We start from the raw sequence: 18175 nt of genomic DNA, 5'->3' as shown, positions 1-18175 counted from the left end.
ATTGCAGAATGCAGTGGTGTGCTATGTACAGATTGCAGGGTTGAGGCATGGATGCACTGCATAAGGAGGGCAGGGTTCAGGAGTGGGCCACCTACAAGGTGCAACATTCAGGAGGAGTGCATTCGATTCAGAGTGCAGGGTTGAGGCGTGTGCTATGTATAGCGTGTAGGTGTGCATATCTCATAGGCCAGTTTACACCCCTCCCCCTGTACAGAGCTCTTCTCTCCTCCCTGCCTAGTGCAGAGTGTCTCTCTCCTCCTTTATCAGTACAGACCTCTCCTCTCTGTCTAGTACACAGCCCCCCTGCCCCAAAGAAAAGAATGGACTGAAAATGACAGGAGGTCAGGCTGCTGGCACATGCTTCTTGTGATGCTGCAGGCTAGAGCTGTGTGCCCCGCCCCTCCTCGTCCCACCCCCTCCTCTCTTGTGTATATATAGGTAGAGCAGGGAGGGCTTTGAGTGTGCCGCCAGGATCGCTGTCACTTATAAAACGCAGAAGCTGGGCTTATGTGTTTGTAGTTGACTATTGAGAAACTTGAAGCTGCTCCTGTCAAAGAGAGAGGCCTGGGCCCCCTACAGGAGGGCCGGTCGTATCCCCTAACCCCCTCCCCCCCATCGGCAGCCCTGCTCATGCTGCAATTTCTCAATAGCATTTTTGGTTTATGGTTCTCATATACCATGTAGTTTCACTTTAAATAAAACAATACAACAACGTTTTACCTTCTCTGAACCAAATCCTCCTTTGTTTGTGTCTCACATACTCACCTTCCAGGACACTGTAGGAGGGTTTCAGCAACAGTGCTGGTAATTCAGAAAGCGGTGGGCAGCACTGGGTGTAGCTATAAGCTGATTCAAGCTACATGTTTGTGAATAAGCTGTGACAATACTGTTAGCCACATCCTCTTTAACATTTTCTCATCCCAATGTAGTATAAGGAGACACAGCTTGCATGAGTGGCAACTCTGCTCTGAATTCAGGAGCATTGCATCATAGTTGTCACACCATCACAGGAAGCTGCATTAAGTAGACATCACTGGCAGGATCAACAAGTATTTGTCAGACTTTTCAGAAAGAGAAAACGTAATATTAAGTGCTGCAGTACTTATTTTTTATAGGAGGCCATAGTTTTACATCAAGTGTTGAGAACTAATTTTAGGAATTAGGTTAAGAGTATCCCCTTGATTTTTTTCAATCTATATTAAACCCCCCAAGGGACCAAGTGTATATTGCACTTGGTCCTGTTCCAGTCTGTCCTCCCTCTGCTGCTGTCCAAATACTCTGTTTGCAAGGAGACAAATACATAATGAAGGCTGATTAACAGTGCTGGTCTCTGGCAACAGGCGAGCGCTAATCTTTCTACGCCGCATGGGGAGGAGTTAGCTCCATTCACAAAACAGGCTAAAGATCAGTGTATTTTTAATTGCAGGCACAGATCTATCACAGCATTAACGGATTGTTTACTGTTGGATTTATGAATAAGCAGCCAGTGCTAGTGAGCCTATTCACAGTAGGAGACTACAGGGGTGATTACACTATAGATGGGGTTTCAGCTCAGGTTGAAGCCCCACAGCACAGAAAAAACAGTAAAAAGTAAAGGCGTGCTTTTAATTAACGAAGAGGCTAAGGATCAGAAGAGGACCAAGTGTCGTATGCACTTGGTCACCTGGGGAATGTAATGAAGATTTTAAATATGAAGTGATAGGGTAAGGCCACATTCACACTTGCGAATGGGGCGGTTTGCGATTAGATGCGGAAGACCCAGCAGCAGTCTGTATCCAGGGCCGATCATTTGTAGGTAATCGCTCCATGAGCGATTACATGTGAGCAGCCAAAAAAGCTGCGAGAGCTGTCGGCTTCCTATTGTTTTCAACTGGGCTTCTGCCCACAGCTAATTACAGGGAACCCCCGTTGGGTCTCCTGCATCTGATCACACACAGCCCCATTCTGAAATGTGTTTGGGGCCTAAAGGTTATAGGTTAATGGTGAAATCCAGGTAAGCTGCTAAATTCTGTGCTATATTCTTTGATTGGACAAGGTGAAGAGGAGGGGCTGATAACATCAACATTTATTATGCTTGTCCAATACTAGGACACCTTGTATCCTTTAAAGAAAATACAAGGTGTTTTCTGAATGGTGGTGGTAAGGGGTGAGCAAACACCCTGTGGTCAATGTGCAGAGGGGAACCAAAGGAGCACCACCCAGAAGATGTATCTCTAACTACTATAGTGATTAACAGCATCATCAGTGATCCCCCCAGGATATCGGATATGGATGGAGCCAAGCTGGACCAATGTAAATTTGCAGAAAAGTTAATTCCTGGAGTTCTGCTTTAAGGTGTTTTAAAAGTACTCTTACTCTTCAACTGTTTTTCCTCCCTATTAGATACACCCTTGCTTTCTTTCCAGATCATTCTATATTATACAACCAATAAACAATTCCTGCATTTCATGTGTACAATCTCCCAGGGTGTTGCACCCAATAGGTTTGGGGCGGAGTCCTTACAGTGACGTAAGCCGGGCCTGAGTTGTGCTACATCATTTATTTATAAAACCAACATAGGAATGCTGTGACTTAATATTCTGCAACAATCTGGCTTTTAATTTCCTGCTGCCGTGTCAGACATGTTTGTGCAGCTGTCAGAGAAAGGAGAAATCAGAAGAAATTAGTAATGAATCTGGATGCTTTTTGCCCTTTCGTATCAGTTCTAATCGGCATCACAAATCAACGACAGCATCCAGCAAGCACCTGTTTAGGGTGTAGCCACCGGGAGTTGGCTTGTTGCTATACCAACTCCCCAAATAAGGATCAAGACTCTGGTGCCTGGCACACTAGTGCCACCGTGTGGTTTCTCTGTATAATTGTACGTCTCCCCATGTAAACTACAGCTGTTTTGTTATTATTCACCTGGTATGTATGTACATCAACTCTTGTTTTGTGTTTATTCACCCGTTTTAGCGTTTCATTTTATTTGTTGTACACATTTAATTGAAGCAGACCTATATTTTGCAGAATACAAAAGCTATATGAAAAATGGTGTTTAAAGCCATAAGGAATACACCTAGCCATGCCTTGGCATCAGGGTTGCCAACCGCCAGTAAATTTACTGACGGTTTGTAAAAATCTGTGATATTTTTTTTTTACAACTGCCCGTAAATATCAGGGGCTGATAATTTTTATGCTGTGTTGACTTTTTAAGTGTAAATCATGCAAAGTACTTTGTTGTAGGTATTATCAGTGTTTCCATATCATGTTTATACTGTTAAGATATTCACTGTGTTAGTTTTCTGTAATTTCTCAGGATGCCAGTAAAAATTGTGCTCCACCAGTAAATTTTCCATGTTTTGTCAGTAAAAAAATGCTGCAGGAGGTTGGCAACCCTGCTTGGCATTGGTCACATGCTGCAGGAGGTTGGCAAACATGCTTGGCATTGGTCACAGTCCCCCAAGTCCCTGCTAAAGGGACTTGGGGGACTGATATTTAGGCAGAGCAGGCAAATTGATGGCTCTTTCTGTGCAGTCATTCCATCCCCCGTTTGGGCAGAGAGGGTGACCCTCTGGCAGGGAGAACCCGGAGTGGCATTTTCCTTTTGTTTTTTTGTTTAATGAAGGGTGAATCTTACTATTTCTTCTAGCCTGTAGGGTACACAGCATCTCACATTTAAATGCAGAATTGAATAAAATGTTGTTACATTAAGAAGATCAATAACTGTTTTCATTTGCTTTTAAACAGGAGATTGCGGATTGGTTTAACGCAATACGAGCAGCGCGGTTTCACTACTTACAGGTAGCATATCCAGGGGCTGGAGACCTCGATGTAAGTGTGCCTGTATAATCTAAAACCATTTCATCTTCTTGCCAAGCTTAGATAGTCTCAGCTATGCTTCGTCATTGATTTACACAGTACATGTGTTGTAAAAAGAACATGAAAGACAGTATATGAAAAATTGGGCAAACCCTGATTTCGAAAAACTAACGTTCAGCCCCGAGCGCAAACGATGCTGCCATCATGTAATGACCGATAAACTGTTCAGTGGACATAAATACATACATTTTATGTTCGTTTTTTTACATATACCTAGTGCAGACAGGTCAGATGGGAAACACATTAACCTTTAAATTTATCGTTCGTGCAACAGAAAGTTTCCAAACTTGTCCTTCGTTTTTTCGGCTCAAAAACAAACAAATGATTATCGATTTTGTGTACATTAACTGCCCATAAAAATGAACGAACGGTCTAATGATCAAATTTTATCAGTTTTTTTTGTATAGTGTATGGCCAGCATAAGTCTGTAGGGTTCAATATTACAATTATAACCGCTTCAACTCTTGTGGGAAGGTGTTCTATCGGGTTGAGGCCAGGACATGTCTTTATGGACCTTATTTTCTGAAGCACCTTAGGCTATAAAAGATTCCTGTAGGTTGACATCAGTTTGCAAACTATGGGGCTTTAGGGTCTATGCCCCTGGCTTAAAACTAATTTTTATATACTCGCTGATGCTGCAGTCATCCCCTGCCAGCTCTAAGCCTGAGAGCTGAGCAATCACATGACCGCTGATCACTCTGTTCTCAATCAGTTACGAGCCGAGAGTGGTGAGTGTCAGTCACTGCTTGTTACTCTTCCCCCCTCTGGAGTGCCGAACTGGAGAGAGAGAGGTGGGCACAGCTGTCTTCAGCTCTCAGCCAAGTGCTTAGAGTCAGAGCCAGCTGTCAGTCAGGCAGCTGGGTGGATCCCGACAGTATGATTGGTATCCTTCCAGAGCCTGGAATGGCTCTGTGACATCAGCCAACAGCAAGCTTTAGCCCACTGTAAGCTGATTCTGGGTCACAGGTGAACACAAGTGCATTCCTGTGACCTAGAAGAGAAATATGGCCAACAAAAACTTTGGCCACACTTCCTTTTAAAGAGGATGTCTCAGTCTGAAAACATAGGATAGGGCACATATTTATTTAAATTTTTTTTATTTTATTTTTAGACAAACATTTTTTATTGATTTAATAAACAGGTTTGCAGGAAAGTAGAAACTTAGTGAAGTACAAAAGTCAAATCTTAGTAAGTAGAGAGAAATTAAATGAAAAATCTTCTATAGGAAATGGAAATCCTCATGAACAGGTATATAAACGAGGTTTCAGTTATTACGCATAAGTTAAATGCATCTTTATTGTGTAAACTTATCTTTTCAGAAAGGGCTGATTGGGGCCATCAGGGGTAATGGATGGCATGCTAAAAAGTGATTAGTCTTTAATGGGGTAAGGGGAAGCAATGGAAGAATACAGTATTGGGGGTGCTATCACTGATTTGGAAGTATTTTTATGTCTAATCATTCACCTACACTAAAAGACAAAAATGCACTTCCAAAACCAGAACTTAGAGAAAAGGGATAATAATACATGAACAGTAACAGAGACTGTCCAACAAATCTCTGTTTATTAGGCTGGATTCACACCTATGCATTTTTAGTGCTTTTTGCATTTTGCAGATTTGCACTACAGAATGTGTTCCATAGGAAACCATGTTAAATGGACTGTAGTGCAAAATGCAAAAAGCACTAAAAAGTGCAAAAGTGTGAATCCAGCCTTACCAAGGATTTGTGACATACACAAAAGTTTATTATTATTGAAGAGCTTACTGCTACAGGCCCAGTTTGTTGTAGGTGAACAACAATTGAACCAATCACGTGACTTGCAGATATTGAACCATTTAAGATAAGAAGGCAGACAGTGAGCTAACATTGATATTTGGAGCATTTAGTCATGTTATCAGTATGCCTGTAATTCATGTTTATGATTTTTCTTCCTTATTCAGTTGGTGCCAAAGCTGACAAGGAACTTTATCAAAGAAGGTTATATGGAAAAAACTGGACCAAAGGTGAGAAATAGGGAAAAAAAACAATTATGTGCAGGTATAAGAAGAAACAAGACTGCAGTATATGTGGACCTATTCCATAAAGCAATGTAAAGACCAATCTCTCATATACATCATAGGATTTCATTTTACTGGAATCGGAGTCATGAAAATGGGTTTCCATACTTAGCTTACCATTTTTTATGTTTCAATGTTTTTATGAAAGTTTTACAAACCAAGAGAAAAGTACACTTGGACATAACTGTCAAGCATTGTAATACAGTAATGGAAGTCATTTGTGTGGAAATGTATGGTATAGTAAGCAGAAAAGTTTAGGTAAAGAATATGAGCTATATTAAAAGCTGATCAGACGACCGGACACCCCATCTGGGAGCAAGCTGTGCCCTGGGGGGGGGGGGGGGGAGGCCACGCCACCTACCCACCCCCATATTTCTTTTACCAATTTTTATTTGATTTTCCAATTATTTTTGTTAAAATTTTCTAATCAGTAGAATGGTTCAATATAACATCATCACGAACAGTTGTTACACAATACAAAAAAAGGAAAGCTTTTTTTTTTACACGACCAAACACACGACTTGCCCCGAAACAAGAACATAATACCGGTCAAGAGTGATAACAAGCCCGAAGGAAAATGCCTCCCGAAGAAAAAATAAGGGAGGAACTATACTGACCCCTGAAAAAAAACGGGAAAAACCCATAAGAGGCTCCGGGCCCTTCCACCGCATTCCCCCATCAAGCAAGAGGAAACACCACAGTGGCCCCCCCAGGGGTCAGCAACCTCCCATCCTGTGCTTCAAGGTGACTGAACTCTCTGAAAACCACTCTACCATATATAATGACCTTGCTATATTATAAAGCATTATTGGTATCGCAGTTTGTAGCTTCCCTCTCAGCTTATAATTTTTTAATGCATGCAATGAAGGTTGTTATCAGCCCTGAAATATCTGAACAAGTCCTAAAATAATTACTGTTTGATTATATTTAGTGGCAGCGGAAGACAATCCAATATATTAATGAAGCAGACCTCATTGGATCAATGTTTAGTAAAGTATTTACACACTGTGTACTAACCTCAAGAACTTTTTCATTACAAACGGCATCTTCAACAGTACTGCTAGCACCATTTGTGCTGGCTTTAAATGGTAGTTCACCGTTTAAATATTAAGTACACATTTCACAATATATCAAGGGTACCTGTATAAAAGTATTCCCAAAAGATGGGGTTATGACCACGCTCCCATTTTCCCACAATCTGCATCTGCAAGCAGTCAGACGCTGGGCCACGTACGGTGTTGTCAAAAAGTATTTGCCTCCTTCCTGATTTTCTTTTTTTGCATATTTCTCACACTTAAATGATTCAGATCATCAAACAAATTTTAATATTACACAAAGATAACCTGAGTAAATCCAAGATGCAGTTTTTAAATAATTATTTCATTTATTAAGGGAAAAAAGCTGTTCAAACCTGTCTGGCCCTATGTTAAAAAGTAATTGCCCCTTCCCATGTTGAATCATGAATTTTTGGAAAACTGAGTTAAATCTCACTTGCCATACCCAGGCCTGATTACTGCCAGACCTGTTGAATTGAGAAATCATATAAATATAAGCTGTCTGACAAAGTGAAGCATGCTAACAGATTACAAAAGGCCACACATCATGCCACAATCTAAAAAAAATTCAAGAAAAGATTAGAAACAAATATGTATCGGTCTAGGAAGGGTTTCAAAGCCATTTATAAGGCTTTGGAACTCCAGTGAACCATGGGGAGAGCCATTATCCACATATGGAGATAACTTGGAACAGTTGCGATCCTTCCCAGGAGTGGATAGCCTACAAAAATGACTCCAAGAGCATGACGACGACTCATCCAGGAGGTCATAAAATAACCCGTAAGAACATCTGAAGAACTGCAGGCCTCACTTGCCTCAGGTAAGATCAGTGTTCATGATTCAACAATAAGAAAGAGACTGGGCAAAAATGGCATCCATGGGAGAGTTCCAAGGCCAAAGCCACTGCTGAGCAAAAAGAACACAAAGTCTTATCTCACATTTACCAAAAAAAATCTTGATTATCCCCTTTTAGGCAAATTCCGTGGACCGATGAGACAAAAATGAAACTTTTTGGAAGGTGTGCATCCCGTTACATCTGTTATAAAACTAATACAGCATTTCATAACAAGAACATCATGCCAACAGTCAGACGTGGTGGTAGCGTAATGGTCTGGGGCTGCTTTGCAGCTTCAGGACCTGGGCGACTTATGCCGTGTACACACGATCGGAATTCCGGCCAGAAAAAGACCGATGAGAGCTTTTCATCGGAAAATGCGACTGTGTGTATGCTCCATCTTAATTTAGCTGTCCGAATTTCCGCCAGCCAAAAATTGATAGCATGTTCTTAATTTTCCCGACGGAAAAAATTATTATCAGGAAATTCCGATCGTGTGTATGCAATTCCGACATGCCAAATATCACACATGCTCAGATTCAACTATGAGACGGAAGCTACTGGCTATTGAACTTCCTTTTTCTAGTCCCGTCATACGTGTTGTACGTCACCGCGTTCTAAACAATCGGAATTTGGTGTGACCGTGTGTAGGCAAGACGGCTTGAGCGGAATTCCGTCGGGAAAACCATCAGAGCTTTTTCCGGCGAGAATTACGATCATGTGTACGCGGCATAACCATAATTGATGGAACCATGAATTCTGAGCTTTACCAGAAAATCCTAAAGGAGAATGTCCAGCCATCAGTTTGTGACCTCAAGCTCAAGTGCACTTGGGTTATGCAGGAGGCCAATGATCCGAAACACAACAGCAAGTCCACTACCAAATGGTTCAAGCAAATAAAAATTTAGCTTTTGGAGTGGCCTAGTCAAAGCCCAGACTTCCAATCCAATTGAGATGATGTATCATGACCTTACACATTCATGCTGGAAAACTCTCCAATGTGGCTGAATTAAAACAATTCTGCAAAGAGTGGGCCAAAATTTCTTCTGTGAAAGACTCATTGCACAACCAGTTATTAGGTTTAGGGGGGGAATAAGGTTTGGACAGCTTTTCTGCGCTAATTAATGAAACCATCATTTAAAATCTGCTTTTTGTATTTACTTGGGTTATCTTTGTGTAATAATAGTGTGACAAATATGCAAAAAAAAAAATCAAAAAGGGGGCAAATCCTTTTTCACAGCATTGTACATCTGTTTTTAGAGGTATATGTTCATTTTGAGAAAGCATGTTATATCTGCTCCCCTCTTACCACATTCAGGAAGCAATTAAATCTTGATCACAAACCGTTTTTCACAATGATGACATAAAAAGATGTATAGAAATATGTGGGCATGTTAGTTTTGTCAGCCTGAATAACTTGACCATTGCCATATGATCAAAGTATGTTGTTGATTAGCATTTTAAGGGACCACACGACAGCTAATGCTTGGTATAAAATCCCCAGCCTCACCCACTGCCCCTGTACTGCAGATGTGCTATGGTCATGTTATGATTTCCAGGTAAAGGGGATGGCAAAACAATTCCTCTTCAAGAGAAGATTGGGGTAGAGGGGTAAGTGAGGATAAACTGGTTTCAGGTTCTGGAAGTAGACTTCACTTCCACACTGGCCAATCTGGAGCCCACCTCCCCTTGTTCCTTTATATTTCTGTGAATATAGAGATGCCTGAGGTTGTTGGCGGTAAGTCCGACCGTGTGTATGCTCCATCAGACAATTGTTTTCAGACATTCCGCCAACAAATGTTGGCTAGCATGTTCTCAAATTTTCCGCCAACAAATGTGTGTTGTCGGACTTGCCGATCGTGTGTACACAAGTCTGTCGCACAAAAGTCCAAAGTACAAACACACATGCTCGGAAGCCAAAGCGGTCGGTCTTGTAAACTAGCGTTTGTAATGGAGAATTAACATTTGTGACGTGGCAAATTATGAAAGCTCAAAACGCAGCGCACATTCTCTTTTTCTTTTATGGGATAATAATGAAGCTGCTTTGCTGGTGATACTGATGGAACAAATTTTTAAAGGCTTTTTTTTTTCTAGTGATTTCAAGAATAATATTATTATGCTTTTTTTCTTTTATTTGGGCAAGTTACCACAGCACCATTATCCCGTAGTTTTTAAGATCAAAGATACAACTATGTTGGTGTCCCAACAATTTTGTCAATTTTTGACAAAAAGTATTTTTTTACATGTAACTGCCTACTCCCCAAACTGTCATTTGAAGTAAAACACATACCGTATTTGCCGGCGTATAAGGCGGCTGGGCAGATAAGACGACCCCCTAATCTTCCATTTTAAATGTTGGATTGTGGTATACTTGCCGTATAAGACGACCCCCTTCCGACCAGTCTGTCAGCCTGCTGGATGTGCGGTAATGCTGTATGTTCAGTAGCGCTTTGTGTAACAGTTAACACTGTCTCACAGTATACATACAGTATACCGCGCTAAGCCAATCACAGCGAGCGATGTATTCTTTTAATGAATACAAAGCCTGCTCGGATTGGCAGGGGCTGTAACATCATCAGCCCGCGCCTCTGACTCTCAAAGCCAATCAGAGCAGGCTACCGTATGTAGCCTGCTCGGATTGGCAGAGGTGGTTACTCCAATCCGAGCAGGCTTTGTATTCTCTAATAGAATACATCGCTTGCCAGGATTGGCTCAGCGGTGTATACAGTATTACTGCACATTCAGTAAGCAGCCAGAGGGATGCTATGCAGCGGGCGGCTTGCATACAAGACGGCTTTGCTTTATATCCGGCGTATAAGACGACCCCCACTTTTTGGCTGTTTGCTTTTAGTGTAAAAAGTCATCTTATACGCCGGAAAATACGGTAGCCAAGTATTATTCTACACAATTTTTTTTATTGTGCATTAAAAAAAGAAAATAAATAAAATTAGGCATGCTATCTGCCAATAGAACTAAACCAAAAAGTGCATTCTTAGCATCCAAAAATGTAGAAAATATACCAAATCAAATCATTATTCAGCCAAGAAAAAATGTCAAAGCAATAAGGCCAATGGCAACAAAAAATTACACATTATCTCCTCTGATTCCACAACATGTCTGGTTGACGAACGGCTGTTCAGAAAGGAACTGAAAATCGCTAAATGAAATATGCAAAAAGAAAAGCACTAATAAACACTCACCAAACGCTTACTATTGTATTCTGACATCCGAAGGTTTCCCAGCTGTCAAAATACAATGGTATAGCCTCCGGCCGTAATCACATGAAAAAAAACAGACAGGCTGGTTGTACTGAAGTCAATTGATGCATCAACTTCAGTACAACCAGCCTGCCCATACATAACTTAAAACCCAGATGTTTCCTGTTGAACCGGCCACATTTTCATCTGTCAATGGCCTGCTTTAAATGTTCAGTTGTTAGTTGAAGACAGGATAGGCTTCCCTGAAGAGATCAAATTGCAGTACTCTGGCTGATGTTTAGAGAAGTTGGGCAGTACAGTGGTGTAGTGGATAGTACTTTCATCTAGCAGTAAAAAGGGTCGCTGGTTAGAATCCCAACCACGGCACTACCTGCCTGGTGTTTGTATGTTCTCCCTGTGCCTGCGTGGGTTTCCTCCGGGTACTCCGGTTTCCTTCCACACTCCAAAGACATGCAGGTAGGTTATTTGGATTCTGTCTAGTATGTGTATGAATGTGAGTTGGGGACCTTAGATTGTAAGCTCCTTGAGGGCAGGGACTGATGTAAATGTACAATGTATATGTAAAACGCTGTGTAAATTGACAAGTACCTGAAATAATAGAAGGAGCTGCTATTACATCATATGAACTGAGATTTTTGGATCACCGTTCACACCTGACATGCTGATCAGGAACATGGTCTCCTGCACGCCTGTCAGAGCCATGGGCATGTGTTTTCTTTTCTACAGCTGAAACTGAACTGTTACTAAATTTATGTGACTGTTATGATAATAATGCTTAGCAGATTTCACCATGTTAGAAACATGAAGGCTGCCGTTGTCCTCCTTTATTGGAAATGCCTGACAGATACGCCATTCCTTTGACTTCGCTACTTTGAGTTGGTGACCTGTAACAAGCACACAGACTACTGAATTTCCTTATCAAGTGAAAACTTGTTCCAGGTCAGCCAGTCAAATCTTTGGAGTCAGCACAACAGCCAGGCAGCTAGCATTTCCTAGAGGAGCTCAGCAATGGCAGTGCCTATATTTCTGTAATGATTGGTTTACTTTAACGTCACAGCAATGTCTGGGGAATACACTGACAGATGGACAGATATGACACGGCTTGCAATTCTCAGTCTGTGATCTGTGCCAAGGAAACACCCTTTCCACTCTGCACTGTACACCTTATACTTATCTGCTAATTAGAATCTATCACTTGCTGCTTGTTTCTGATGTGTTCTCTGTGTTTAGCATACAGAGGGCTTTAAGAAGAGATGGTTCACCTTGGATGACAGAAGATTAATGTACTTTAAAGATCCTTTGGTAAGAGAGCGTTTTATTAGTGTTTAATGCATCTGGCACAGTGGGGTGATGAGGGCTGCATTCGCACTGCCTGTTGTGATTTGTACAGAAAGTTCTTGTTACAAAAGTTTAATTCATGCTGATCTGAAATAATACCAATCTGAAGATTGGACATTCTGTTTAAAGTGGTAGTAAACTCTTGTATATTTTTACCTACATGCAGTGGCAGCTGGTGCTTAATATATTGGGGGGGGGGGGGTAAATTAACACCATTACCTTTTGGCATCAGGGGGAATGAAAAAATGTGTCCTGAGACCTGATTGGCCAGGGAGTATTATAATATTATTATTATTAATATGAATATTAATTCGCTATTCTCACACAACTGGGTGGGCTCACTGCGCCCTGAGCCCACCCTTTTTTGAAGCTAATTAGAGCCTCAGGCTCTAATCATGCACTTTAAAAAAAAAACCCCCATTGGAATCCCTGCGCCCCGTATGTAGATTAGAGGCCGGACGCATGGATTAGTGGAGTGGCGCCCCATATGGACGGGCCTCCACTGCCTACAGGTAAGCTTATAATAAAGCGTACCTGTAGATAAAATTAATATCTCCTAAACTTGCACCATTTAGGAAATATTCTAGCAAGCAGCAGCCGGTGAAGTCACTGGCGCATGCACTTTGAAGAAACAGCAGCCCAGTGCCGTTCCTTCAAAACCACATGCCACGGCCGAGACTCCTGCATTCATGTGCGGGAGTGATGTCGTCGTGGCTCGACCAAGTGGGCGCAGCCCGTGAACCCAGAAGGAAGACCAGGCGAAGATGGAAGCCTATGCAGCGGTGACAGCCCGCTGCTGGAGGGCGTAGTTTCAAGATAAGGCTTTCAAAATGTGCTAGTATACAATTCATACTAGCACATTATGCTTTTGCCTTGCAGTGGAAACTTCATTTTTTTTAATAGTTTACTACCGCTTTAACTCTTCTAGTGCCAGAGCCTTTTTTTCACATTTTAGAACTGAAGATTGGCAACCCCCCAAATAGTATATATTTTCTAAAGGCAGAGACTGGAGAATAAAATGGTAGTAGTTACAATTTTATATGTCACGTGATATTAGTCCCAACTGGAAGTGACGTAATACATGTCACTCTTGGATTATTTCTAGCTAGGAGGAATCGGTGAACGAAAGTTCACTGGTCTCCCTCCCTTCTACCAAGCAACTAACCAGTCCTGGGCCCATAAGTAGGATAGTGGAGCCCGGGATACATGATGGGGGGAATGGGGGAGTGCACATTCTGGTGGTCTGTGGAAACAATCCAGCAGCTGCCAGATTGCTTCCATTGTATAGACACCATGATTGTGTATCAAACCTTCCATTGCTGCCAACCTAAGCCTCATGTTGGTGGCAGTGCAAGTGATCAGGACTAAAAATTAAACATGTTACCTTTTTTAAATATACAAGAATGAATAAAGATATTTTTTATTCTCTAGATTATCCTCAATCTGTTTTTTTTATTTATTTATTTTTTTAAGGCATTTTGTATTTTCAGCAAGTTTGTGCACCTTTTTTATATGTTTTTCAGGTTAGTTTTAGCTGCTTTACTGAAAAAATGCATGTTTGCAACCACAAAAGTTGAAAAGTTGAAATGAAAACCCAATTTACACATTATCCCTGTCTTCCGTCTCTTCTGTCCTACTGCGTTCAGAGAGCTCCATAGGCATTTTCAGTTAGAGACAGAGGGCATAAACCTATAATGCTCTTAGAACCCCCCTCCCCCTCGTTTGGTCGATCTGTCAAAACCCCCTCATCACTCGCTCGTCCGCCCACCAGCCACTTACCCCATCTAGGTCGCGGGCAGCTTCAGCTTCTTCCTGCATCTCCTCCTCCTCGACTGCTTCACCCTGCGTCTCTTCCTCCTGCGCGGCAAATACTATCGCTTCTCCTCTTGGCCAATCGAGACCCGCTTCCTGATTGGCCTGAAGGAGAAGCAGGAAGACCATAGAGAATATGAATTCGCTATTGTCAGACAACTTGGTGGGCTCAGGGTGTAGTGCTCTGCACCCCAAACCCACCCTTTTTTTAAGCCAATTAAAGCCAAAAAAACCTTATTGAAATCGTGTGTCCGGCGCCCTGCATGTTGTAAAACAGAAATAGTTAAAAAATAGATATAAAACAATTTAAAAAACATAAACGTCGCCATACCACAACACCAGACACCCAGAAATATTTGGAGAAATCAGAAGTCGTTAGTACTAAATGTGGATTATTTTGCCTTCTTAATCAGTTCTTAGCCCCCCCCACCAACACCACACACACACACACACACACACACACACACACACACACACACATTATATGCCTAGGAAGAGAAGGAACCACGCACAGTGTCCACACACACCATCTGTGATAGAGGGTATAATGCAGTGGTTCTCCGCTCCTGTCCTCAAGACCCACTGACAGGCCAGATTTTAAGTATTACCTTGGGGAGATGCAGGCTAAAATACTGCAAAAAATCCCTGAGCAGCAAATGATATCACCTGCGATATATTTCCGTTATCTTACAAACCTGGCCTGTTAGTGGGTCCTGAGGACAGGTGTTGAGAACCACTGGTGTAATGGGTGGGGGGGGGGGGAGTTAGTACTACAAGCCAACATAGCAAATTGCCATCTCATATCCATAGTACCTCTGCTGACATAGTAATAATTAGGTTTAGATATAATATTTGTGTTACTGGTCCCCCCCATAGTGCAAGCAGTAACTTACGATCTTCCTGTTGTAGGATGCCTTCCCTAGAGGAGAAGTTTTTATAGGGAGCACAGAAAACCGCTATAAAGTAGAAGAGGGACTTCCAGCCGCCATACAAGGAAATCACTGGCAGTACGGAATCACAATAACAACTCCAGACAGGAAGTTCCTTTTTGCTTGTGAAACAGATACTGACCGTTCTGAGTGGATTGCAGCCTTTCAGAAAGTTCTCAGTAAGCCAATGCTTCCACAGGAATATGCAGGTAAGAATAAACACTTGCAGAAGTAACTTATTGAAATGCCATATGAACTCTGTTGGTCCCAGATGTTGAGATTATGTCATCATGATTAAATTGTCATAATCCTGATCTTCACAATTATTTTTGGGGACACATTTATGAACCATTCTTACATTGGGGGGCTACTGGAAGAATCCAATTCCCAGATTGTCTACAATGCTGAACCAGGTTGGAGCCCAAGATTCATTCATCTAGTGTGCCAAGTTTAGCCATTTATTTTGAGAACAAGGTAGTTCAGCACGTAAGACATGAAACTGTGCCATGGCTGTATTCAAATTGTTCATCGTTCCTCCAAGTGGTGTAGTAAGAGTGAATTTGGATCTCACAGGTTATATTTGGCTGAATGACTCAATATCCACAAGTCCTTAGCAAGGACTGTCCTTGATATGTGCTTATAGGAAACCTGTCATAAAACAAACTGCAATTGCTTACTTCTCCTTTTCAAAAATTCTAGTAACCTGGCTGCCATACTGAGCTTCTTGGCTTATGTTTTTAGACAGAGACCTAGAATAAAATACATACAAGTACTTATGGCTTTTCCCCAACAATCTATCGGGAGGATTTTATATTAAATTAATTGTGTTTTTAGCATCTGGAAAATACTGATGACGTGGAACCAGTTCATTTGAAGTGCAACTCCATATTTGTTGAGAAAGGAAACCCAATACAATCCCCTCTAGGTGAACTACAGTGCCTTGAAAAAGTATCCATACCCCTTGAAATTTTCCACATTTTGTCATGTTACGACCAACACAAAGTGGAAAGAAAATTATATAATTTGTATATAAGCTTTATACCTCTGTATCTGATTATATTCCTTGCCCATAAAATCCCTGGGGCATCCTTTTTTGCCTTTTCTCTCTACAATTGGGATGTGGCTCAGGTTTCAGTTTTTATAGCCTACAGGTAGTCTCCAATCACAATTTTCTAATTTTGTCATGTTACAACCACAACATTTGTGAAAAATGTGGTGTGCATTTTTATTCAGCCCCCTGAGTCAATACTTTGTAGAACCACCTTTCACTGTATTCAGCTCCCTGAGCCAGCACTTTGTAGAACCACCTTTTACACTGCAATTACAGCTGCAAGTCTTTTTGGGGATTTTCTCTACCAGCTTGGCACATCTAGAGAGTGATTTTTTTTTGCCTATTCTTGTTTGCAAAATATCTCAAGCTCTGTCAGAATGGATGGAAAGCGTCTGTAAACAGCCATTTTCAGGTTTTGCCACAGATTCTCAATTGGATTTAGGTTTGGACTTTGACTGGGCCATTCTAGCACATAAATTTGCTTTGATTTAAACCATTCCATTGTAGTTCTGGCTGTATGTTTAGGGCCGTTTCCCTGCTGAAAGGTGAACCTCCACCCCAGTCTCAAGTCTTTTGCAGACTCTAAGCCCTTGTACACACGGTCAGACATTCTGACAACCAAATCCGTTGGATTTTGTCCAGATTTTGTCAGACGGATTTTGTCCAAAACCGTTGCATACACACGGTCGGACAAAATTGTCGGGAAATCCGATCGTTCGTAACGTGATGATGTTATTTAGTTATGACGGCATTACGTTCAGGCTAATAGCCAATAGCTTTGGTCTAGGAATTTGATCTGAGCATGTGTGGCACTTTGTCCGATCGGAATTCTCTACACACGATCGGACAAAGTCTGATCAGATCATGTTGTTGGAAAATTTTATAGCCCTGCTCTAAAACTTTGTTGGTCGGATATTCCGACAGAAACAGTCCGATGGAGCCCACACACGGTCGGATTATCCGACAACATGGTCCGATCAGACATTTTCCGTCGGAATGTCTGACCGTGTGTACAAGGGCTTACAGGTTTTCTTCTAGGATTGCCCTGAATTTGGCTTCATCCATCTTCCCATCAACTCTGACCAGCTCCCCTGTCCCTGCTGAAAAAAGGCATCCCCATAACAAGATGCTGCCGCCATTATGTTTCAAAGTGGGGATGCTGAGTTCAAGGTTGTGTACAATGAGTGCAAGGTTAATTTCGTAAACTGAAATATTTTCATTGACTAAATTAATACCATTTTAAACAAGTTAGAAGGCTGGCCGGAAGCTAGCTTGCATTTATAGGAGTCTGAGGGGTATATATCCCTTCTCCTCTGTCTAGGGCTGCGTCGGCTTATTTTCATGTTTGCTGGGTTACAGCCGACATGCTTAATTTCTGGGTTACAGTGCGTCTGCATCACTTCCGGTTTCACATTCAGCAGAGTGGCAGCACGGTCAGCTGCTGGGGACATAGTACATTCACCTTCTCACGGTTCTAGTGCAGGCAGGGGGCATCTTGTACAGCTGGTCTGTCCCTGGGGGTCCGGGGGAGGGGAGATGCATGCTGTCAGTCCAGGTCTGGGCCTTGCACGTGGATCACAAGGGAGACAGCGCAGACCTACAGGTCATCTCTCTGCTAGTTATGAAGCTGTTGGCCGGATGTCTTTAGGCTGGAAGGCTTAATAAAGGGGGGCTGGTTGGTGGCTCAGCTCTGCTGTCACGGTAATTTCTTGCGATTTGTCATGGCATTTCGGTCATAGCATTTCGGTCATATTGTTTGTCATCAGCTTGATTCCTTACTGGTTAAAGTTGCATTTACCATGTTATATTCACAGATGGAGATGTGTTTTATGCCATAGTCAGCGAGATGCGTTCTGGGTTAAAGCTGATAGCTGGTTAGTGGGGCAGATCCACTGGTGTGGTCAAGTTCATGCGATGCCGTGCAATCATTTCTGTCAGTCTAGGGTTGCTTTTGGTGACTTATTCATTCAGCAGTCCTGGGGGGTTGTCAGGGCTTTTGGGGGTCTCAACTGTCTCTG

At 42.0% G+C, this 18175-nt stretch overlaps 1 protein-coding gene across 1 annotated transcript in view; it reads left to right on the top strand.

The window, feature by feature from the left end:
* ADAP1 (ArfGAP with dual PH domains 1) overlaps positions 1-18175 on the top strand; it is a 350022-nt gene that overhangs the window by 323727 nt on the left and 8120 nt on the right. The window contains exons 7-10 of the mRNA XM_077449066.1: positions 3730-3813; positions 5803-5865; positions 12258-12329; positions 15087-15315. Coding sequence (XP_077305192.1) covers positions 3730-3813; positions 5803-5865; positions 12258-12329; positions 15087-15315 — 448 coding nt within the window. The remainder of the gene's footprint in view (positions 1-3729; positions 3814-5802; positions 5866-12257; positions 12330-15086; positions 15316-18175) is intronic.

Source organism: Lithobates pipiens, unplaced genomic scaffold, assembly GCF_037356315.1.
Source record: "Lithobates pipiens isolate NorthernLeopardFrog02 unplaced genomic scaffold, aLitPip1_a1.2 Scaffold_22, whole genome shotgun sequence".
Taxonomy (NCBI): Eukaryota; Metazoa; Chordata; class Amphibia; order Anura; family Ranidae; genus Lithobates; species Lithobates pipiens.
Note: the sequence above shows the minus strand (reverse complement) of the source record. Positions and strands in the feature narration are given on the sequence as shown.